General features: G+C 43.3%; 1 protein-coding gene across 1 annotated transcript in view; it reads left to right on the top strand.

Annotated features, from left to right (window-relative positions):
- The window catches only part of Rheb (Ras homolog, mTORC1 binding), a 40,518-nt gene that overhangs the window by 5,777 nt on the left and 10,385 nt on the right, over positions 1-24,356 (top strand). The window contains exons 2-3 of the mRNA XM_032907147.1: positions 17,731-17,802; positions 22,358-22,425. Of these exons, the coding sequence (XP_032763038.1) occupies positions 17,731-17,802; positions 22,358-22,425 (140 nt within the window). The remainder of the gene's footprint in view (positions 1-17,730; positions 17,803-22,357; positions 22,426-24,356) is intronic.

The raw sequence follows: 24,356 nt of genomic DNA, 5'->3' as shown, positions 1-24,356 counted from the left end.
CCCAACCCCAATAATTGATGTTTTAAAGCAATGATTTTCATCTGCTCCTGATTTCATTGTAGTATGAGGCAAATAATGGCCTTTATCGAATGAATAGTTTAAAATGGGTTAGGGGGTGGTGGTGTTTTGTTTATGGTTTTTCAAGACAGGATTTGTCTGTGTAGCCCTGGCTCTCCTAGAACTCACATAGATCCACCTGCTTCTGCCTCCTGAGTGCTAGGATTAAAGGTGTGTGTTACCACAACCTAGCTTGAAAACGGGTGAATTTTTAATAGTTCTTTGAGGTGGTGGCATGTTTTTGGTGTTCACTGAACCGTTTTAAGCAGTGACCAACAGTCTTTTATTAGTATATTTATTTGAGACAAGCAGGTGTGTACATGGATTTGAGGACAGCTTATGGAAGTTGGTTCTCTCGTAGGCAGTCCACAGCCTTGTTATCTGTTCCCTTTGAATTAAATCACATTGTTTCGCTTTATACTCTGAATAGCTCTTATACTTGACTGATTTTGTCCTGGGGAACTTAGGTTATTGGTCCACTGTTACACAGATCATCCATATGTTGGTTCATTTAATATGCAAATACTTTTAAATTACATTTGCTGCTGGGCGTGGTGTGCACACAGGAAGAGGCAGGTCAATCTCTGTGTGTTCTGGAACTCACAGAGCCAGCACTGTTACACAGAGCAGCCTATCTCAGAAAAGAAAAGGAAAACAAAAAAGATTAGATTTAGCAACTTCAGAAAAATCTTTAGTATTGCTGTGTTGTTAAGCTTTTCTGTGGGCTAGAGAGATGGCTCAGTGTTTGAGAACACTGACCTGGGCTCCAGGTCCTAGCATCTACATGCAGCTCACAACAGGCTCTAACTCCAAGTCCAGGGGAACTTAATGCCCTCTTATTCAGGCAGTACACACCTATAATATACAAAATTCATGCAGGCAGAACACTCATATACAATTTTAAAAAAGCATTTTTAATTAAAAATATTTGTTAACACTTTACCAGACTGAGACTGACGGCAGGCCCAATAATCCTAGCTACTTGGGAGTCTGAGGGAGGTGAGGGAGGAAGATCACAAGGTCAAGGCTGGCCCCAGTAACTCCAAAATAAAAACAGACCAGCAGTATAGCTCATTGGTATTGCATCTGCCTTGCATGTTCTAGGCCCTATTTTAATTCCCAGTACCACTAAAGGGGCATGGGAAGTGCTTTTCAGAATTCTGATTTCTTCTTTGATAGATGTAGTTTTGACCTTGTACTACCTTTTTTTGTTTGTTTGTTTGTTTGTTTGTTTTCCCCCCGGAGCTGAGAACCGAATCCAGGGCCTTTCGCTTGCTAGGCAAGCGCTCTACCACTGAGCTAAATCCCCAACCCCGTACTACCGGTTTTTACTTGACTTGGTGATCTCCCCACTCAGGAGGGTGGGAAGACAGTAAGGGAAATAGGGTCTTAGCTCAGGGTAGTCTAAAACTTTGAGTAAACTTCCCTGCCTTTCCCTCCAAGTATTGAAATTATGTGAACAGGGGTTGTGCCCAGTTGAAATCTGTTTCTTTTGGTTTTTTTTTTTTTTTTTTTTTTTTTCCTTTTTCTTTTTTTTCTATGATGTGGACTTCAGACTCCAAAAGTTGTACTGATCATCCATTGAAATCTGTTTCTTTAGTGTCTTAAAAACCATCGGCTAGGTTAGTCGTGTTTCTGTGTGCAGCAGCAGTGCTTGTTCAGACCTTCCATCGTGGTGTAGAATGGTTTCTGGCTTTTTCGGTTTGTTTGTTTTTTGGTTTGTTTACTGTGTGTGGCAGCACTCCTGCCATGGTGCCTATGTCAAGGTCAAAGAGCAACTTTCAGGAATCTCTTTATTTCTTTCCACTTTCCCCAGACCTGCACAGCAAGCACCTTTAGCTGTTGAGCCACGTTGTCGGCCCTCTTGGAGAATAATAAAAGATGTGCAAGGGTCAAGACCCCGTACACTTAATCACTCTCACTGTGTTCTTCAGGCTGTTGGCAAATGAACATGGCTTCCCCTCAGAGAGTGTGGTGATGTCACAAAATGGTTTCTGTGCCTGCTGTCTTGGGTCTTGCTGAGGATGCCCACACAGGCACTACCATTGCATTTGCATCTTTTATACAAATGGGAGCATAATTCAGTGGCTGACTTGGTGATGTTTTCACCTTATGAGTCCTGGAGAAGGTCCAGAAGTCCAAAGACCACAGCCTAAGATCCTGTTACTCACTGTTGTGTAAAGTTGAGTCAAAAGTGGGTGCACCGTAGGTACGGTTAGCAAAGATATGCATAAGCTTCCTAGGTGAGATTCCCTAGTATTCTAGGAGGCACGGAGAGTTTAGCGAGACGAGAAAGATCTTGGCATGATGAGAACGGAAGGAAACTGGAGGTGGTAAAGCATAATGAGGCAAGAGTAAGAAATGAAGTTGGGAAGAAGGCGGGCACAAGCTCCAGGGCCTCAAAGGAACTTGGGAAAGTCATTCATAACGAGTAGGAAGCAGTGAGTTGCTCCTGTGGCCTCGTGTGATGCTCGTTGGATGTGTCCCCTTTGTACTTGATAATGGTAAGGTTTCCAAAGATTAAATAAAATTGCCAGTGGCACATGCTACCAGAATACTAAAAAGTGGCATCTATAAATACCAGCATTACTGAAAGCTGGGGGAGTTATGTAAATTAAAAACAGCAGCTGGATCACAAAATGAAAACCAGCTGCCTCTACCTGTTGTAGTATAGGAAGTCATTATTGTGCAATGTTTTTCTTAGTTGAAGGTACAAAATAATGAGCTGTTAATAACGTCTAATACTGTCCATAAGTGGATTGTTACCTAGTTCACTAAATGGAAATTGAATTTGGTCATGGTTGTGAGGGTAGGAAGCGTTTGTTACAAAGTAACAAGTGTTATAACACTTGGTAAAGTGCTTTCAGGATTCTTTAACTGAAGCAAACGGCTTAGTACTTTTATGTCACATGTATTACTTCATGTGAAACACGAAGAGCTTTAAATATCGTTATTACATTTCAAAATTGCTAAATTTTCTTCAGCCTCTGAAGTTCCTTATAGGATATGGGAGCTTTCTTTCTTCTTTTATTTTATATCTCTTTATATAGCCCCAGTTGTCCTGGAACTCACTACATAGACCACTGTGTCTTCCAAATCACAGAGATCTGCCTGCTTCTGCCTCCGGAGTGCTGGGGTCAAAGGTGTGTGCCACCATACCCGGTTGGGAATTTTAATCTACACTGATATTAGTTCAGAACAGGAAGCTTCTAGCCTTCGTATTTTCCTGAGGTTAGAGCAGAGTGATGGGCTCTTGATGTAATGAACTCCCAAGGGGAGGGTCTCAATACTCCACAGCTTGACACGCTGCACTGTCGGTTGAAGGGGTTAAAGTGCTGTGTTACTTACTCAGATAGGTGCTGGTTAAATGCTCAAGGGTATTCTCTGTCCATGTACCAAGCACAGAGCTGGCATGCTTTTCTCTCGAAGCCATTGAAAGAAAAACATGCACACCCACTTTTAACTCATACAAAAAATAAACAGGGGTTGGGGATTTAGCTCAGTGGTAGGCGCTTGCCTAGCAAGCACAAGGCCCTGGGTTCGGTCCCAGCTCCGGAAAAAAAAAAAAAAAAAAAAAAAAAAAAAAAACAGGGGTTGGGGATTTAGCTTAGTGGTAGAGCGCTTGCCTAGCAAGCACAAGGCCCTGCGTTCGGTCCCCAGCTCCAGAAAAAAGGAAAGAAAAAAATAAATAGATAAACAGATTGTGAGCCAGATTTGGCCCCTGGGATCATAACTTGTTTTACATCTTCAGAACAGTCTGCCATAAGAAGAAGTTGGGGCAATCAGAAAGACTGAGTTGTTGTGGGCCAATGCAGGATGTCTCTCTGGGAAGGGACTGTGCTAGCCAGCTCGTGTGACCAGGCAGTGTTGCTTTTGGTTTAAAGGAAAAAACAACAGGACCAAGGGCTAGAGGGTGCATAAGCTTCATTTTGCACCTGCCACATCTGCCTGGCTTCTGGCTATAAAGATCCTACTGATGTTTTCTGCTCCTGATAACTTAATGTCAACCAGCACCCTCCTTACTTTAGGGTTGGTAGTTTCTTTGTCACTCCAGAGACGAGAGACGTTTCAGAGCCCAGGTGGGCCCACTGCCGAGTCAGCCAAGCAGGTGTGCTGAGCTTTGGGTGCTACATCAGTGGTTCTCAGCCTTTTAATGCTGTAACCTTTGAATACAGTCCCTTTGTTATGATGACTCCCAGCCACAAACTTACTTCTGTTGCTATTTCATGTTTGTGACTTTGCTAGTTACAATCATAATGTAAATACCTGATTTTGATGGTTTTAGGGTACTCTGTAAAAGGGTTGTTTGGCAACCTACCCACAAAAGGTTGAGACCCACAGGGTGTTTTTCTCATTCCTGTTGGGGATAAGCTTCATTTCTAGACAATTTCCTTCTTGGTCTCTACTGCATAGATAAGTGGATGACTGAATAGAAATTTTAGTTTTAAGACAGTTGCGCTATACCTTTCTAAAGATAGTCTGGGGCTTAATTTATTTTTTCCCCATTTTACAGTTTTATTATTGTTGTTTTGCAATGCTTAGTATTAAACCCAGGATCTTTTTTTTTTTTTAAGATAATTTTTATTTACATTTCAAATGTTATTCCCTTTCCCAGTTTCTCGGACATAAGCCCCCTATCCCATCTCCGGCCCCTTCTTCTATAAGGGTATTCCCCTCCCCAACCACCACCACTACCAACCCCCCCCCAATAGGTCTTAATTCATATAAGTTTAGTTTATACAACTAGGATTCTTCTGTTCCAGTAAAGTTTAATTTCAACATATGATTTAAGAATATTTTTCATACTAAGTCTCCAAACTACACACGTCAGAGCTGCCTGCTGTTTCATGACCACTGTTCACATGTGGCCCCGGGACAGAACTGGGTAGCCAAAGTGTCTGAGAACCGAATTAATGTTGGCGTAAACACAGTATATTTTAACAATTTTTGAAGAAATGTCCTTATTAATATTATTGTTTAGCTGACAAGTGGGTATTTTAAGCAATCTTAAATCTTATGCTCTTTAAGTTAATTGGTGTCTTTCTTTAATCTGCACATGTTTGACACAGCACACATGTGAGATCAGAGGACCATTTGGAGGCGTTAGTTCTCCTCCCGGTGGGTCGGACTTGGTGGTTTGCACTCTTACACACTGAGCTACCTTTTCAACCTCTTCGTTTGCCCTTTTTTGTAGGAGGGGCTTTTCCATGCCCACTCAACCCATTTTGGAGCACATTTATTCTTTGACAGATATTTAGTTACCTATAGTTTAGTAAAATCTGTTCTTGACTTCCACCTTGGCTTATCTGTAAGTCATTCTAGAAAAATGAATATTCTAATTTAGGGATCAATTCCCAAACCGCTGACATTTAATAAAATTCTTCATTTATGTAATTTAGTCATTCATTCTTGTTTTCCTCTGGTACCATAGTGCTTGGCAGTAGTGGGTACACAGTGGTTTTTTTAAAGTTTGCAAATGGGTGTGAGAAAATGCAGGATGACGTCATCCCTGCTTAACTGCTAGGAACAAGTGAGTCGACTCCTGTGGAAGTGTTCTCAAGCTCCAATGAGAGCGTCTCACGTGAGCTTTCTGTTAAACAGTTCGGACTGAGGAGGTAGGTGGTAGAGTACTTGCCTACCAGCATGAAGCCCTGGGCTCCAACCCCTGCATTGTGCAAAATCTGATGTGCTGGTGCATGCCTATAATTCAGGATTTGGGAGGTATGACAGAAGAATCAGATGTTCAAGGTCATCCTCAACTACATAGCAAGTTTGAGATAAGACTAGCATGAGACCCCATCTTTAGACGAGGCAGGAGGAGGAGGGGCTGCAAACCAAGCACGGTGGCACACAGTTGTAATCCAAGCACTTGGAGGCATGAATTTAAGGACAGTCAGAGCCGTGGAGCAAAAAATAAGGAAAAAAACTTTGCACTGTTGGCATCTGTGTCCCCCTCAGACCCCATGCTGACAGTGGTGCTCATGTGAACAGTCGTCAGCACTTTCCCAGAGTATACACGAGTTCCTGTGTGGCTCCTTTGAAATGGGGGTGCTGGCATAGGTATATCATTTTAAAATCTATCTCCAGTGACTCCAGCTGCATATGTACACCTTCAGCTCAGGGTACCAAGACCAGCCAGACCACTTTGTGTGTAAGGTGCTTTCCAGAAGCCTTGTGACCTGAGTTCAAGCCCCAAAACCTACCTAAAGAAGAAATATACTGAGGGATTATGCTGGTTTCAAGATGGTGGTTGGGGGTTCTCCTTCAAGATTCATGACTTCACTAGCCAGTAGTAGGCATGGTTTCCTTCTTGTCAAGATGGTCTTAAGTCCAATTAGAGAGCTGTTGGTTACTGCCAAGTAATCTGTGCCCGTACTTAGTGTTATGGTGCCGTGCTGGTCGTTGTGGTTCGTGGGCATCATAGCTGAGTAGGACTATTGGTTCCTTCCCTTCTTGCACACTTGCCCGGTGCCTGGTATCATGAAAGGTTGCCCTCAGGGAGGAGGCCTTCAGATTAGGTCCATTGTGGAACTATGAACTCTGTGTGAAGTACAAGGTCTCTTCAGCAAAAAGGACTGACCTTCCACCTTCATTTTTACCTTCCACTCTGACAACTTTAAAAGGGACTTTCAAGTGCAGGGTGTTAGGGTTTTGTTCTATGCTCTACAAATCTTTGGGGAAGCAGTGTTAGCTCAGGTGGGAATTTTTAATTTAAATTATATATGTATATATAATTGTATATATGGTGTATATTTATACACTGACTTCCATGCTATATGCATTTTCAGGTAGTTAGTAGTGGAATTCCTTACTTCCTTATACCTTTTGAGACTTTTTTTTTTCCTTTTCTTTTTTTCGGAGCTGGGGACTGAACCCAGGGCCTTTGCAAGCGCTCTACCACTGAGCTAAATCCCCAACCCCTTGAGACTTTATGGTTATTTTGCCTTCCTCTCTGCTTCATTTATCTCCCTCCACCTCCATTGTTCTTTCCCCTCCCCCACTTTCTCCATTTTCCCTCAGACCACAGATGCCATGCTAGTTCCTTCTCTGTTGCCCCTGACCCCACCCCAGCAATGGTCCCTTCTTGATTTGCTGGTTTCTGCAGTTACTCCACAGTGTTTTGACAGAGTTCCCTGAAGGTCTGTCCGTAGCTTATATTTTCATTCACTTAATTCATTAAGAGGATGACTCAAGTCATAGAGCAGTTACTGTATCTGTATGTGCGCGGTTCAGGTATGCAGGCAGGATCAGTAGTTGATGCCCAGTGTCTTCCTTGATTGCCTTCAACCTCATACTTTGCAGCAGGGTCTCTCTAACTGAACTCAACCAGTTTACCTAGACTAATTCACCAATAAGCCCTAGGGATCATCCTGTCCCTACTTCACGGTGCCGAGGTTCTACCTCTGAGCCCCCAGCCTCCAGCTCTGGAGCCTGGGTGTTTGGACTCAAACCTTAAGCAGTGCAGTATGCATTTTGCTAACTGAGCTACCTTCCCTGTCCCACAGTTCCTAATTTGGTAAGTTCAAGTTGGTTCCTTTTGAAAAATCTTTTATAAGTTGTGCTTTTAGTTATATATAGAAAAAAAATTTCTTCAACTCATGTCACAAAGATTTTCTTGAATGTGTTCTTCTAGGAGTTTCATAGTTGTCATTTTATATTTAATTTATGATCTGGTTTTGATCATTTTCTTTTTAAATAGGGTACCAACTAGGTCTAGCTGGGGTGTGTCTGTCTCTCACCGTCTGTGTGAGTATCACTGAATGTCCGGTCGTTTGAGCACCATGTATTGAGAACACTGCTCTCTCCCAGACTCACTTTTACAGCTCTGCCATGAACCTGTAAATGGGTCTTTTTCTAGACTCTGCCTGTCTTACACCAGTTCTACTCTTGACTCGATAGCTGGGGGGGTCCTGGAATACAGTCTCCACCCCCACCCCAGTTTGTATTGATGGTAATTGATCATCAGTTGTATTGATCATAATTTGGGGAAAAGGTTAGTGGATTCAGGGGATATTGTACTAGAATTTAATAGCCACTTATTGAGTCTGTGGTAGATACTGCCATGTTGTGAGACCCATAGAAGAACTTCACATTCATCTCGTGTGATTCATACCATAATCCTAAACGTTCACCCACTGTTCAGTTTCTACTAATTAAAGTGCTTCTGAAAGCAGGATGTTACAAACCTTACTCACTAGTGCTGTTGGCACCCTCACCATGGAGCTGCCACTGACGGGTGCTGTACTGGGGACTGAATGGATTTCTAGAAATGGGAAAGGACGCTTGTCGTAGAGTTGGGTTTGTTTGGTTTGCTCTGAAAATTGCCAAAACGAATCCATTTTTACTTGAAACTCTCACTGATATTTACTTGTGTCGTCCCCCCCCCCCATAAGTTGTTTGTTTTTTGGAACAGGATCTCCCTAACCCTGGCTGTCCTAGAACTTATTCTGTATATAGATAGAGCAGCCTGGCCTTGAACTCACAGAAATCTACCTGAGTGCTGGTATTAAAGGAGAATGCCAGCATTCCTGGCTGTTTTTTCATAAGTTGTTTTTTTTTTGTTTGTTTGTTTTTGTTTTTGTTTTTTAATGAAAGCAATGCTTTTGATAATTGTTGGACCCTCAAACATTTGGGGTTTGTTTACTTGTTTGTTTGGGTTTTTTTGTTTGTTTTTAGTTTTGGACAGAGTTCCAGGTTCCTTTCATCTGTTCTAATCATTTTGATGGTATTAGTTATTTTTCTTGATGCTGTGACTAAACACCTGACAAAAAGCAATTTGAGGAATGAAGGGTTTATCTTGGCTCACAATTTCAGGACATAGTTTGTTGTGGAAGAAAGGCAGACGAATGTGAGACAGCTGGTCACATGATCTGTGCTTGGGAAGCAGGAAGTGGTGAGTGTTGGGGCTCAGTGGGCTTTGTCCTTTCCTCCTGTTACTCATCCAGGACCCCAGTCCACAGGATGGTGGCACACACATGCAGGGTGGGCATTCCATTCTCAGTTAACCTTCTCCAGCACCCTCATGGACATAACCAGTGCTATGTCTTGTAGGTGACTGAAATACCATCAAGTTGACCACCATACTGTTTTGTCTCATTAGTGGAGTCTCTTTATCTAGGAATGTAACTTGAGGTTCCTAGTGGTTGGGTTTTTCTTGCTTCCTCCAGATTACTCCATCTCACTCACTTTCTCCTCACCCTTTATCTCTCTCTACCTTATTCCCTAGTGGGGAACTTGGTTCCTGTGGTCTGTGACTTGTTTGATTCCGTGTGTCACTCTTACCTCAAACACTCAAAGAATGTTCCCCTTTGGGTTTCTGACTGTCCTCTTCCTTATAAGAGTCACTCAAGCCAGTTCCGAGCAGGCACTGCCAGTTCCTGTTCCTTTTACAAAGACCTTAAAGGTTTACTGAGGATGAAATGTTCCCAAGCTTGGAACTACAGAAATGCAGCTAGTAGAAGAAGTTAGCTGAAGAGAGATGGTGTGCAGGGTGACTGTGGCTCCAGAAGCACTTGTGACTGTAACTGCAGAAACTAGGAGTGACAGCTGAAGTGAATGCATAATGGGGAAGAACGAGCAGAATTGTGGTTATGGGATGTCAGTCCCTCAGAGATACACAGATGTCTCAGCTCATCACTGGCTGGTAGTGCTGTTTGGTTTGGGGGTTTGGGGGTGTGGGTGTTGTTTCCCTGTAATTTTTCAGTTGCATCCTTTTGATGAGCTTGTATTCTTTCAGTCTGATCTGCAGGTTTTGTCTTGCTGATCAGTTTCTTTTTTGAAGTTAGAAAGCTAATCTCCTTAATTGTCTCTGTAGTTTTGATCTCTATATGATCTTTTTCTTCAAGGCTCTTCAGAACACCTTTTTACTATGGCTGGAGGGCACGTGCATCTCCATGGGTTCTCCTTGAGAACTTGGATTAGTGGAGCTAAGATCTGTCATCTGCACTGTTCTGTTATTCATGGTCACGCATACAGCCCCCAGCTGCTGCACTCTCCTAGCAAAGTGGTGTTTGTCTGATAGCAGACAGAATCACACAGAGGTGTGTTCCTGGGAATTCTTCAGAGACAGCTGTGGAACAAGCTAAGTGGCATAGAAGTGAACCAGGAGAAAATCTGTCTAGAGCTGTTTCAGGAGGAGAAAGATTAGAGGTAGCTGAGAGGAACTAGATAAGAGAACAGGGACATAGAACAACTTCTGTTGGAAAGCTGGTGTGTGTGGATGATGTCAGATGGACAGGCGTGCTTTCACAGGCTGCCTGTATAGTGCTTAACGTTCACCTTGGTACCTGGAAGATAGTGGTAATGAAGAGATTGAATGCCCTTGGTATCTCAAGGGTCGTGGTACATTATGACCATGGCTGTATCAACAGGGTTTAAATGCTTATGCTCTGACCTGCTGGTGGGAGTTAGAGCATTGGAGAACTCCTTGGATGATAGTTCGACTTGTTGCACTATGGCACAGCACATAGGGAGGTACTTGCTGATATACACCTGTACTAGAACTTCCTGTCAAGGGGGTTTGGGTAGACTAGATAACAAGTACCCTGTGGTGCTAGGTTGCTGGGCATATGCTAGCACTTGAATCTGCTAGTGCAGAAGAAAGGGGAGCTACAGTGGTAGGGGCTAGAGAAGATATAGCTTGTAACCACTAAGGCTCAAAGATGCTGAACAGACTTAATAGCAGTTCATTAGATTATGATGACAGGTTTATCAGAAGGCTCACAGAAAGGCCCCTGACAAAGGAGTATTAGGAAATGATTTATCTTGGAAGTGAAGTAAAGCCTGTAGAGGTAAGAGATTGAGAGTCAGAGTTACAGTAGTACATCTCCGAGTCAGAGTGCTAACCATTTAACTGCAACCTATGGTAATAAACATCATATGGTCACCCAGTTATAAATGTGTCCCAAACTGGTTTCCCAGCACCTTTATCTGCATTCCAGGTCAGTGTTCCTATTTCTTAAACAATAAAGGAATCTCATGACCTAGTGGTTCATTGCCCCCCACTTTGAAAACATTGCTTCAGAGTTGGTCTGGATGGGGTGATGACTGCTGGAAAGAATGTGTGCTGGCAGAATGCCCAAGACTGATTGACTGGTCCTCAGCAGGTGCTGAGGCACAGGGACAGTAGTTTGGGTCATGGTGACCCAGCCCTTACTTCCTGGCATGTCTAGGAGACAGGTGCTGTAGAGGAGAGGTTACGGGTGATAGATACTACTGGGTTTTGCTACAGTGTTAGGCTGTACACGGGACATTAGTGTCCCTGTATGTTAAGAGTTAGGGGTAGAGCAAAGTTGTCGCTCGGTGTTGGGGTTTCTACTTAGTGTGTTTGAAGTCTGGGTTCAACCTCCAGCACTCCAAAGAAGAGGGCTGCCTGCCCCAGATCTAGTACAGGAGTCGTAATGGATCCCCTACTGCCTGATGACTTGACCACCTACTTAGCAGAGCAAGACCCTACCCGTCTTAACCCGATGAACCAGAAACACGGAAACTGTTTTAGTAGACAATGCTGGGGATGAGGACGGAGGTATGAAAGTAGGTATATGTTTTTTAGGAAAAGAAACATGAAAACAAGTCAAGCATTAATCTGAAAAGAGCTAAGGAGTTACAGAAGTGACGATTATTTTGGTAGTCACAAAGCATGGGAATCAGTAGCCCTGAAAGTACAGCTTCAGAGAAAGTAGAGTGGAATGAATACTCACCATGCTATTTCATCATGGCAAAACAAATAAACCAATTTGGTACCCTCTTATCTAGTGAAAGTTGAGAAATATTTTTACAAAATTTTTTCTGTGGTTTTTAAAACAAACGCAATTGTTTTATTAGGAAGAGGAGTCTGGAAGCTGACTGTGGGACTTGAGGCTGGTTCTTTTCATGACCTTTATAACGTGTGCTGCTGATTGCTGATGGTTTGCCTGTGCTGTGCAGGGATGCACCTGCCCAACATGCACTCTCTCTGTTGACTTCAGATCACTCTTGGGTTGTTTTTCTATAACATTTCTCAGACACACCTCCCAGCCCCCAGCGAGTTTTAGTGTCTCCTCAGTCAAATTAAAAGCATGACCATCTTTGCAGACTCATCTTTGACAAGTTGCTAGTGTTTTTAGAAGTTACATTTGCTAGAGACAGAAGCCAAAGTAAATGTCAGGCATGTGAGGGGGGATCATAAACGTTAGCCATAATGAAGACTACAGTTTGATTTTAGTAGCCACCAATATAGCACACAGAGAACTTGACTTTTCCACAAGAGCTGAACTGCTGGTTCAGGTGTCCCTGGAAGCTGCAGTACAGTAGCGGGCGAGAACACCTGAGCACAGCTGTTGTGTTTTATTGACAAGGATGACTAGTCTGTGTTGATTAGTAGATTTCATTGACAGTTGTCTAGTGTTCTACTTTCTAATGAAGACAGCAGAACAGCTAAGTGGAACCTTCCTATCTTGGTTTCAGTAATTAGTGATCTCCCCCTTAGGAGGAAAGTCCAACAAGGGAGGAGAGATCCAAGGAAGACCCAGAGGCTCACAGCCTCATGTCTCCTAACAAATAATACCTTTCCTCTAGGGGCCAGCCGGAAGGACATATTCGATTAAATTCTCTTTCCCAGCTGACTTCTCAGGATGACAGTAATTGACTGTTCTTTGTTGGGATTTAGGCTAGACTACCTCATGTGCTTTTACCAGATGACTTGTTAACTTTCTTATTAGAATACAAATGGACACTTCAGAATGTGCAACAATAAGTGTATTTTTCAAATGGAGTGTCTCTTCACAACTGGTGGGATATCTGTGTCATACTGTGTCCCCACAAGACTCAAGGAACATCTGAAAGAGAAGGCAGAAATTCTTAAAAGCCACAGGTCAGAGAAAGCTGGTATAAAATTGTCTCAGCGTTCCCAACAAGACTTGGATCAAGCAAGTCAGCAGCTCTTGACAGCTGATGGCTGCTTGGGAAGTTGGGGGCAGGAGTGGGCTAGAGTGGTTTTGTTTTGTTTTTTGTTGTTTTGGTTTTGTTTTGTTTTTATGAATGTGGTCCCTGTTAGGTTGACCGTGCTTCTGTGAATGACCTCATACTCATGCATATATGGGCAGCACTAATTGGACTCCGTGGACTTTTTTATAAAAGGATGGGGAGTTGAGAGGAAAATGAGGGGGACCCAGGAGGAGTTCGATGGTGGGAGGAGGTGAATATGGTGAGATCTATGTATGCATATATGAAATTTTCAAAGAATAAATTTAAGATAGATTTAACTTTAAATATATGTGTATGTATACATGCAGACAGACAGACAGGTATTTTTTCCTCTTTTTTGTGCCCTTTGGTTCCCCCTCTCCCCTCAGCCCCTAGAATGATGATTACAGATGTGCATAACCACAGCTGGCTTTCTTTCACTATTTTAATCTAGACCTACATTGACAATTGCAAAAAACTTTGTAATTCTTTTTTTTTTTTTTTTCTTTTTTTCAGAGCTGGGGACCGAACCCAGGGCCTTGCGCTTGCTATAATTTTTAATTCTTGATCATTTAATGGTAGAAAGAAAGCTATCCCCCACCTTCTTTCCATTTGTTAGGGAACATGTGGGCTGATGCTCCCATCTCCTAAGAGGTACAGTCCCCTTCAAAGACCTCCTGAGGAATGTCTTGAGCAGAAGTGATGCCTCAGCAGTAGAGGCCCTTTCCACCAAGCCTGAGAACCAGAGTTCCATTCCTAGGACCCACATGGTGGGAAAAGAGAACCAGCTGCCCCAGGTTGTCCTCTGACCTCCGCACAAGCACTGTGGCATGTGCCTGCCTGTACTTGAATACGTGTGTACAAATAAATTAATGATTTTTTTTTAACAAAGAACTTTTTTCTCTGTTCTTTCTAATTAACTTCTCTGACTCCCAAGTATTGTGTTAAATGTGTATATACATGAGTAAGAATTTCCCTTTGGGAGGAAGGCTGGAGTAATAGTTCAGTGGTTAAGGAAGAGTTTGATAGTACCCACGTGGCAGCCCGCCCACCATCTGTAACTCCAGTTCCAGAACCTCTGCAATCATAGGCAGGCATGCAGGCAAAACACTGAGACATAAAATAAGGAGAAAATCTTTTGAAAAATAATTTTTACCAACTTCTCAGTTTTTACTAACATAAGAGGAATTTTTTTCCTTTGCTGTCTTTGTCCCAGGAAATAGTACCTAAACTTAGCATTAGATCCTTCTTTATTGATAAGATGACTAACTTGGATGCATTTAGACACAATGCAAGCAACATTTGTGTAGTTCCTGAACTGCTATTTTATCATGAGCAGACCCATGATTGGTCTTAATAAATGCTAATGGAATTGTTCTGTTAAACACTCTGAATAGAAGAGATGAGACCTGAGCTTTGGGTTTGTTCATTTAGAGATGAATGTCTGTGGTGTGTTAGGCTGATCTCAGTGGGCCAGTGGTGATTGGGCCAAATGGGGAGAAGAGATGGCAGGTGGCTGCAGGAGGACTCCTAGGGTGATTTGGGGATAGGCTCCCTGCAGAACTGACATTTGTACTCACAGAGTGACAGGAATGAGTCATACACTCATCTGGGAGTGGTGGCGGCAGCTAGGGTAGAGGTCACTGCAGCGGGAGGTTGGCAGAGGCAAGATGGTAGTGACTGGACCTGAGGAGGCCCAGACAAGTGGATCGGTTGGCGTGTCTGGTTCTGTGGGTTGTGGTGGAACTGGGAGTCCATGCTGATTGTACTAAGAACTGAGCTGCCGACTAGGAGGTTGTCTTCAGTGGGTGGGTGCTGCTTTATGAATTAATTTCAAGTTATGGCTCCTTGGTGTGAAGACCCTCCTCAGCCTGTGAGCTGTGCAATTCAAAGTTTGATTCGGGGAACGTGAACTGCACTCTGCCTGCAGTATAGGCTTGGAGTAGAAATGCCTTTCAAAGCAGGAGTTAGCCCAGCAAGCCTGCAGAACACATGTGTAATGTCTGACTACGAGAAAGAGGAGTTTGGCAGTGAGATGAACAAGACAGTTTATTATTTCCTGACAACAATAATTGAGGATTTTTTCTTTTTTTCTTCACAAAGTAGGCCCTGTTCTAACATGTGCGGGAGACATTAAGGAAGCAGATTAGGGGAGTAAGGAGGTAGGGTTCTAGTTCCAGCTCTGTACTGTTGTTGGGCATCCCTAGGCCTGTTCCAGTCATCAGAACAGGATTCTGTATTAAGGAGTATTTTAAATAAAATGCTTGTGTGACAGGGTTTTGGTTTTTGGTTTTTTCAGATTACTCTTTAAAAGCTGATAATCTAGTAACGCTGACAGCAGGCTGTGAGAAAGCACACGGGAAGATAATGCATTAAGGCAGCAGGTATCAAGGACAGCGTGGGAAATTACCTTGACTCAGGGTCAGAGCTTCCTTTAAGAATTTACTTTTGGGTTGGGGATTTAGCTCAGTGGTAGAGCGCTTGCCTAGCAACCGCAAGGCCCTGGGTTCGGTCCTCAGCTCCAAAAAAGAAAAAAAAAGAATTTACTTTTGGATGTGAAGGCTAACCTGGCTAACTAGGCAGATGTCCCCTTCCTGCCTCACTACTCCAGTGTTCGTCCCTCCTCCTTCTGTCAAGGATCTAGAGTAGCTGTGCTCCCCTGCTAGAACCTCCCCAAACAAGCCCTCAAGACTTTATTTTCAGTTCCAGGACAACCAGAGCTACACAAAGAAACCCTGGCACAAAAAACTGTTTGTTTGTTTGTTTGTTTGTTTTTTCCTTTTTAAGGCAGGAAGCATGGTGGCATCCAGGCAGGCATGGCACTGGGGACAAAGCTGAGAGTTCTATATCTTGTTCCAAAGGGAACCAGAAGACTGGCTTCCAGGCAGCTTGGACCAGGGTCTTAAAGCCCATGCCCACAGTGACACACTTTTTTCAACAAAGCCTCCTAATAGTGCCACTCCTGGGTGAAGCATGTTCAGACCACCACAGATAGATAGAAATGAAAATAGAGGGGGGTAGTATGTAAGAGGACGGAGACTACCAAGAGGTAGGGAGGGGACAAGAGAGAAATAAGGCATGTGAATATAATCAAAGTACGTTCTATACACGGTGATATGAATGTGATTTTGTGCAATTTCTGTACCTTTTTTTAGTTAATGTGCACTAATAAAAGTATGATTGGAGGGGTTAGAGAGATGGCTCGGTGGTTAAGAACACCTACTGCTCTTCCAGAGGTCCTGAGTTCAGTTCCCAGCAACCACATGGTGGCTCACAACCATCTGTAATTAGGGATCCAATGCCCTCTTCTGGTGTGCATGAAGACAGTGACAGTGCACTCACATACATGAAATAAATCTACAGTTGGGAAGACAGCTCAGTTGATAATGTTCTCCCTTGTTCAGCTCGGCACCCACAGTTTGTGTTTTGTTTTGTCTTAAGGCAGCTGGGATTATAAGCACTTGAAGTCCCGAGCATGGAGAAGTGGAAGAATGGTAGAGCCTGTGAGCTCAGCGGCCAGCCGATAAGAACAGCTGTTAGTAAAAAGTGAAAGATCAAGCTGGGCAGCACCTGCAGGGGGTTTACAGGGAAGACCGTCCTTTGGCTTCCATTGACCATAGACATGTGCACAGACACAAACCCCAAACTGGTTAATTCCTGAAAGGGAAGAAAGGCTTACAGGAATTGCACCTACCCTCCCCCACCCTTTCCCAATTTTGTTTCTTCATTTCTTTATTTGGGTTTATATTTTCACATGTATAAGTGTTTTATATATGTGTATATATGTGTGTGTGTGTGTACCATATGTCTACCTAGTGCCTCTCCAATAGAGATCAAAAGAGGGTGTCTGTCTTAGTTAGGGTTTGACTGCTATGAACAGACACCATGATTAAGCAACTCTTGTAAGAACAACATTTAATTAGGGCTGGCTTACAGGTTCAGAGGTTCAGTCTGTTATCAGGGTGGGCGAATGGCAGCATCCTGGCAGGAATGTGCATAAGGAGCTGAGTTCTACATCTTCATCTGAAGGGTGCTAGCAGAATACTTCCAGGCAGCTAGGATAAGGTGACACACAGTGACACACCTACTCCAACAAGGCCACACCTTCTAGTAGTGCCACTCCCTGGGCCAAGCATATATAAACAGTCAGTGTCTGAATCCCCAGGATTGGAGCCACTAAGTGACTGCTGGAAGTCAAACCTGGATCCTCTGGTAAAGCAACCAGTGTTCTTTACCATGGAACCTTCTCTCCAGCCCCTGTTCTTCTGTTTAAACTGCTTTAGACTTCCCTTAACTGTCCTATATGCTTGTTGGTCAGAAATACCTAATGAATGTCAAAAAAAAAAAGGTTTGCATGGTTATAGCTTAATTGATTTTATTCTCACATAAAGCAAGTTAAATATGTTTTATCTTTGAAATCACTTACACAGGTGGTAAGCCCTGACACCTTGAGTTTCTTCACCTACTAGAGTGGGCTTTTGCTATGGGTTGTTTTGTTTTGTTTTGTTTTTAGTTATCAACATTTAATCTTTTATTACACGTATAGAAGGGGAGCCGGATTACAGGCAGTTGTGAGCTGCCCAGCACGTGTACTGGGAATCAAACTTGGTTTCTGCTTATGTGGCTCTTAGTCACTGAGCCATCCTGTTAGTCCTAGAGTGGCTTTTTTGTAAAACAGTTATTTTTATCCAGATATACCAATAATTCTAAACTGTTTGTTCTCTTCTACAGGAAAGTCCTCATTGACAATTCAGTTTGTTGAAGGTCAATTTGTTGATTCCTACGATCCAACCATAGAAAACAGTGAGTATTGTTTTCAACTATTTAGGAATGGAGAAGGCATTTTTTTGTACACGAATATTGTTTGTATAGTCTTGAAAGTTTGGTTGCAGGGGATAATCTGTTAAATTTATATTTCTCCAATGAGGGATTTAAAGGAAACAGACAAAAATTTTACTCAGTGTGCCCTGAGGTTATTTTATTCGGGGCCCATGTCCTCTGGCATGAAGAAAGTGATATCTCAATCAATGGGACTCTGCTCCCACACTGGAACCTTCATACACAAAGTTGCTTCAAGAAAAAGGAAGTGAGAGCAGTCTTATTTTTATCCTCACCCCTCCACTCAGCAGGAGCCCTTTGTATGTGTGTCAAGTTTGAAAAGAATGAAAACCCCTAAATCTTTGTACCTCGAGGAGCACCCTGCTCTCTGCGTCCTAAAGGCTTGAAAGAGGCTGCCGGCAAACATGCTATTCTGGGGTCACAGCAGGCGCGCAGCATTGGAAAGAGGTGGTTTCTTAGTCTCTTGGATTTCATAGCACATGCAGGAAGTGGGCATGTGCAGCCCAGAAGCAGCCATGGTCTTTACTTTGTTGTCTTTGAGACCCTTACAGATGTTCAGGGTGGGGCCCAGCATATCCAGAGCACCTGCTTTGCTGGGAGCGCAGCCTTCGCTATTTTAGAGTCCCTGGTAGACTCGGAGCCAAGGTGTGAGGCTCTTGAGACCAGGACTAATGGAGGAGGGCTTGCTGTCAGGAACATACAGATTGGCGTGTTAGGAGCAGATTCAGTGGCACGGTGGCCTTCGCGTCCTGCATTTACAGTAGAAACACTGACGGACTTTGATTCTAGTGAGTCCACAGACTTGATCTGTGTCTCCTAGCTTGACTGCATTCCACATGTGCTCCTCTGAGCAGTTAGGAAGAGAGGTACATGGCTGTCGAGCTCAGCTTGGCTGGTTTAATGTTGTTAATGTCACTCTTTATTGTGCCTTCGGGTTTTTCCTATTTTGGTGTTCAGCAGTAAAGACATTATCATACAGATAGATTCATAGTGTTTAATTCAGTAAAGTCTGTAGGCAAGAGCAGAAATGATTATCAAATCAAATATCCCCTGAGACTTTATAAGGGCATATTTTGTCACTGGGCTCTATTTTCTATTCTTTTATATTCTACCAGGGTAGAAGCCTTTATTTTGTTCCTCCACTATTTGGTAAGAGAGCAATGTTTGGTGATAACCATGAACTTGAAAGAAAAGAACATGAATTTGAGAGAGAGAAAAGGTTTCAGACCAACCAAAGCTACATACATGAGACTTGGTCTTTACCCCTCACTCAAATACTGGAGATGTAGAAATAACCTAATAATTATTTTACACTTAACTTTTATCATTACAGAGTAGGTTATTCATAGCAAATGTTCATGGTGGCACACTCTGACATTGCTTTAAAAGGACAGAGTTTGGGGACTCTGTCATTTTCAATAGTTATAGGATAATAGAAGAATTCAACAAAGAAAACCGTGCTTTTTCCAGTGTTAGAGAACAGACCAGAAGTACTTCACAGATAGGGTTTTTATCCTTTCTGTAGTGTTAACAACCTAACGTGTACTAGACTTAGAGGTTGTGGTTTACAAGCAAGAATAGGAGCCATTTGTTACCTTAGAGTTTATCATCTCAGGGTTGGTTGGCACTATGATTGGTGGTTAGGATGTTTGGTTGGTTGGTATGGTTTGTTTGTTTGCTTGTTTTTTTAAAGATTTATTTATTCATTTATTATATATGAGTACACTGTAGCTGTCTTCAGACACACCAGAAGAGGGCATCGGATCTCTTTACAGATGGTTGTGAGCCACCATGTGGTTGCTGGGATTTGAACTCAGGACCTCTGGAAGAGCAGTCAGCGCTCTTAACCGCTGAGCCATCTCTCCAGCCCTGTTTGTTTGTTTTGAGTCAGGGTTTCTTTGTGCAGTAGCCCTGGCTGGCCTCAGACTCATAGCCCCTGCTTCTGCCTCCCTAGTGCTGGGATGGAAGTCCTGTCTGTGGTTAAGAAAGTCTGATGAAGAATCTCACGGTGTTAGACCTCTTGGTGAATATGAATTAAAGATGCTTAACTTACTTTAGAGATAACAGCTTACATTGTGAATGCCAGAGTTTCAGACATCTGTTACTTTTGTTTGCACAAGACTTTACCAGTAAATAGCTACAACTTACTTGCACACTTGGCCTAGTACTTGTATCTTTGGGGTGAAGGGCAGGAGGTGGAGACAATCTATGTAGCCTAGCCTGGTCTAGAACCCTTCATCTTCCTGTCTGCTTTCTGAGTGCTTGGACAAGTGGTTACCACCATGTCCAGGTTCCCTGTGTTCAGTTTTACTTGTTATTCACAACATTGCTAGCATATTTTAGACTGATTGACTGCCTTTTAACTATTTCCCTTTCTGTTAATTTCATACACGTATAGAATGTATTTTGGTCATTTTCATCTCTTATCTGTTGCTATAATCTGCTCGACTCCCCAGTAGACAGACAGACAGACAGACAGACAGACACACACACACACACACACACACACACACACACACACACACACACACACACACACCCTTATTTAATATGCACTGATCAGCTCAATGGCTGTACCACTTCTAAACGTCCATGTTCTAACACCTCCCCTTCAGTACTCCTTCCTGAATTATTACTTGGTTACCCTAGACTCAGTGAGGGGAAGCCTTGGGACCGCTCTTCCCAGCTCTTATGTGATTGGTACTATGTCTTCTACAGCTCTCAGGCCTGCATCTTCTTCCCCTCCAGCAGTGGCAGTTCTTTCTCTACCTCTTTGGTCCCCTTGCCCCTGAGTCCTAAAGTCCCGCCTCTGTCTCCCTGCCCATCCACTGGCTGCTGTCAACTTTATTTGCCAGTCAAAACCGGCTAGGGGCAGGGACTCTCAGATACAGGATTCTTGTGCAGTTCCCAAATAACATAATGCAAGCAGTAAACCAAATCCACAAACAATTATCCTCTCCCCTCCCCTTGACTTTCTTGATTTGTTTTGTTTTTCACTAAATATAATTTCTGCCCATATCCATTTTCTTAGACACAATACCAATGTCTATGGTAATGATATGGGTTTCCCGTCTTCTGTCAGCTCAGAGTCAGGGACTTGGAGCATCCTGGGCATGTAGAACAGTGCTGCTGGTACAGTCATACCCAGGAAGTAATTGTAAATAAATGAACCATTGTCTCAGTAACCTTAGCCTGATCAGAACAATTGGATCATACCTCGCAACAACTACAACTGTTTAGTTCTAATTAAGCATAGCTGCGTTTCTGCTCACATAATTTTCATCATGCTCCCTGACTGACTGATCAAAAGCTCCTGCAGTGTTAGGTGACTGGAAGTGAGAAGTCAAAGTAAAACTCTTTTATAGAATAAGAGAATGTTCACTGTTTGAATCAGCATCTCACTGTGTAGCTCTAGCAGACCTGCTGTGTAGACCAAGCTGGTCTTAAATCCGTCTGCCTCTTCCTCTGCCTCCCAGATGCGAGTCTTTAGATGAGTGTGTGGCGCTCTACCAGCGATCAGTGGATTTGTATTGGATATTTCCATCTCGACTTACTCTTGTTCAGTTTCCATCTGGTTGTCGTTGTGAAGCTGCCCAGCATCCTTGCTTGCGTGTAGAGCGGGTTAGCACTGCCTGGTGGGGTCTCCCTCAGCAACTATGATCCACATGGTATCCTCTGCCTTTCTCTTTGTTGCTTAGTTTTCTGAATAGTTCTATTTGTCGCTTGGGTAGTGAAACACATTGGGACTACTTTCTGCTGCAGAGGGATAGCTTCTGTTACTGGGCCTGTATTGTACAAGACAGACAGACAGGAGAGTGGCTGGAGCCACCAACACAAAAGAAATGTGTTCCACTTTCTTGTGGGGCTGCAGATCCACTTTCTTGTGTAGCCTCCCTCTGATGTTTGGAAGCCTGTCCCCTTGAAATGCTGAACTGATTTTTCTCATCCTTTTTGGGGAAAAGGCTGTGACAAATTGCCTGGCTCTTTAGACTGAGAAGGATTGGTGGTTCCAGCCGAGAACATCTGTTCCACTGTTGTGCTATCTCAGTAAAGTGTTGTTTTGTTTGCTGTTTTAATGTTCCGAAGCTTCTTAGCACTTAATGCGAGTTCTTTGTGCTCTGGCTTTAGTAGACTTCCTGTGAATTAGGGAAGATCTTTTGTGGTTTTGGTTCATTCTGGACTTCTGGCTTTACATAGTGTATTTCCCTTGTTCATAGAGGAAGAAGCACCCCCCCCAGAGCAGTCAGATTGTTTTTATAAGATGTGAATTATTGCCTGACTGCAGTTCCTTTGGAAAGCATTCAAGGTTTCCCCGAGCTTGATTTTCCTCAGCAATTCCTACTAGGCTGATGAAGGAAGGAGATATTCTGTACAGTTTGAGGCTTGTTCAATTTCCATTAATGGCAACTTGTGACAAGACTATTAGGGACTTAGTTTGATCACTTGTCATTGTTTAGACTTTTAAGTAATCCAGAGTTAATTTATTTAAACCAGTATTTTATTCTCTTTTTCCTTGTAGCATTCACCAAGCTGATCACAGTAAATGGGCAAGAGTATCATCTTCAGCTTGTAGACACAGCAGGGCAGGTAAGTGACCTCAGAATTTCCTGCGGTGGATCTGATGGGCCTGCCCAGCAGCCCTCTCACACACTCGGGGTCTCAGGCTTGGGTACCGCAGAGTGTTAATGTTCTGTCTGCCTGATCTTTTGTTAAACCACATGGCAGGTCTTGTTAACTGAGGGTTGACAGTCACTACAGAATGACACTTTAATTCTATACTAAAAGGATCATATTACTTCCTTCCCTCTGGCCCCCCATAATGTGCATTTTCCTATATTAAGAGAAAAATAGGGGTGGGGATTTAGCTCAGTGGTAGAGCGCTTACCTAGGAAGTGCAAGGCCCTGGGTTCGGTCCCCAGCTCCGGAAAAAAAGAACCAAAAAAAAAAAAAAAAGGAAAGAGAAAAATAAAATACTTCTTAGCTGGCAAGAGAGGTAATGCTTATTTCATCATGAGGACTTGAGCCGGGAAACAGCAGATTGGTTCGATTGTGTGATGGTCAGATTTAACTGTGGATTTACTTGATGAATGGTTGCCAGAAGTTAAGTTCTTCCACATCCCTCTGCACAAGAAAGAGTGATCGTCGGGTTACTGAGTGCAGCAGTGACGTATGGAATGTCTGCCGGGGCTACAGGCTGGGGACAGAGGAGGAAGAAGTAAGAGTACTCTGGGAACACAAGATCCTTTGACAGCTGAGCTGCCTTGTTTCCATAGCACCCAGTGCTGCCTTTCCTGGAAACCATTTTGTTAGACTGAGTCTGTCCCTGTTCACTGGAAGGCGGGCGGGGAGTATGATGAGCTGGGCTTCCAGCTCTGACTCTCCCTGCCCATGCAGTGCAGTCACAAAGGTCAGAAGAGCGGGTGCAGGCGAGTGGTCTAATCTCTGCAGTGCTGAACGGAGGCGTTTGTATGGGACCTAAAATAATGGGATCTGTTCCATACTTAGAAACTAATTCCTTCTGTTTTGTCGTGAAGTCAGCACAGAAGGAGGGTGTGAAGCAGGAAACAGCTGAACAGAGGGGTGTTAGCACTTAGGGAAGCCTGGAGTTCTTGTTCTGGAAGCAAGTAAACCCCGACCGTGTGAGACCCTGAGCTTCTAGAGCACTGTGGCATGCACCTTCCTCCCAGGCCTATGGGGTCGAGGGAAACAGGCATCAGCAGGGCTCATTAAAACAAGAGATGGCAATGGCATAGACAGCATGCCTCTCAGAACTAGTAGGGGGAATCCCTGAAGTAGAAATTTGGTTCAATTTTGCAGGCTTTGCTTCATCCTTGTAGTTGAATAGACAGTTTATTACCTAAATTAAAGACACATTTAATGTGAGGGAGACTGTTACTAATGTTGTTGATAAACCAGGTTTAAACTTAGGGTCCTGGGCAAAGATATTTCGACTAGGACTCTTGATATTACCTTGGCTTCAGTCTGCTTTTGTATCTTTGGAATCTTTTTTTTTTTTTTTTCCTTTTTTTCAGGACCAAACCCAGGGCCTTGCGCTTGCTAGGCAAGTGCTCTACCACTGAGCTAAATCCCCAACCCTTGGAATCTTTTTTAAACCCCTAGAAAGTGGGGACTAAGTCTGGAAGCTTTGAGTCGGGTGGGGCATGGTGACACTCAAGAGGTAAAGGCAGATGGATCTCTTGAGTTTTAGGCTTTGAATCTCAGCTATTCTTACTTCTCCAGTGACCTGGAGACAGAGGATGAGTTTTGCTGTGCCCCAATGCTTTCCTGGTATCAGCCTGCACAGGATCATTAGGTTGAAGTTTCTGTAGACTTGATGTCCTCAGACCAGAGGGTGCTCGTCCCTGCTATTGATAGAGACATTAAGCAGAGCCAGAGTAGAGTGGTGGTGGGGGGGGATGTCTTCTGTGGCTCTCTGAATCAACACAGGTCAGGTACATTCTCCTGAGGAAGTGCTTTGCTCTAAACATGAACACACAGTTGGGCGGGCATCAAACAGT

This window comes from Rattus rattus, chromosome 6 (genome assembly GCF_011064425.1).
Source record: "Rattus rattus isolate New Zealand chromosome 6, Rrattus_CSIRO_v1, whole genome shotgun sequence".
Classification (NCBI taxonomy): domain Eukaryota; kingdom Metazoa; phylum Chordata; class Mammalia; order Rodentia; family Muridae; genus Rattus; species Rattus rattus.
The sequence above is the reverse complement of the archived record's forward strand: the minus strand, read 5'-3'. Positions and strand labels throughout refer to the sequence as shown.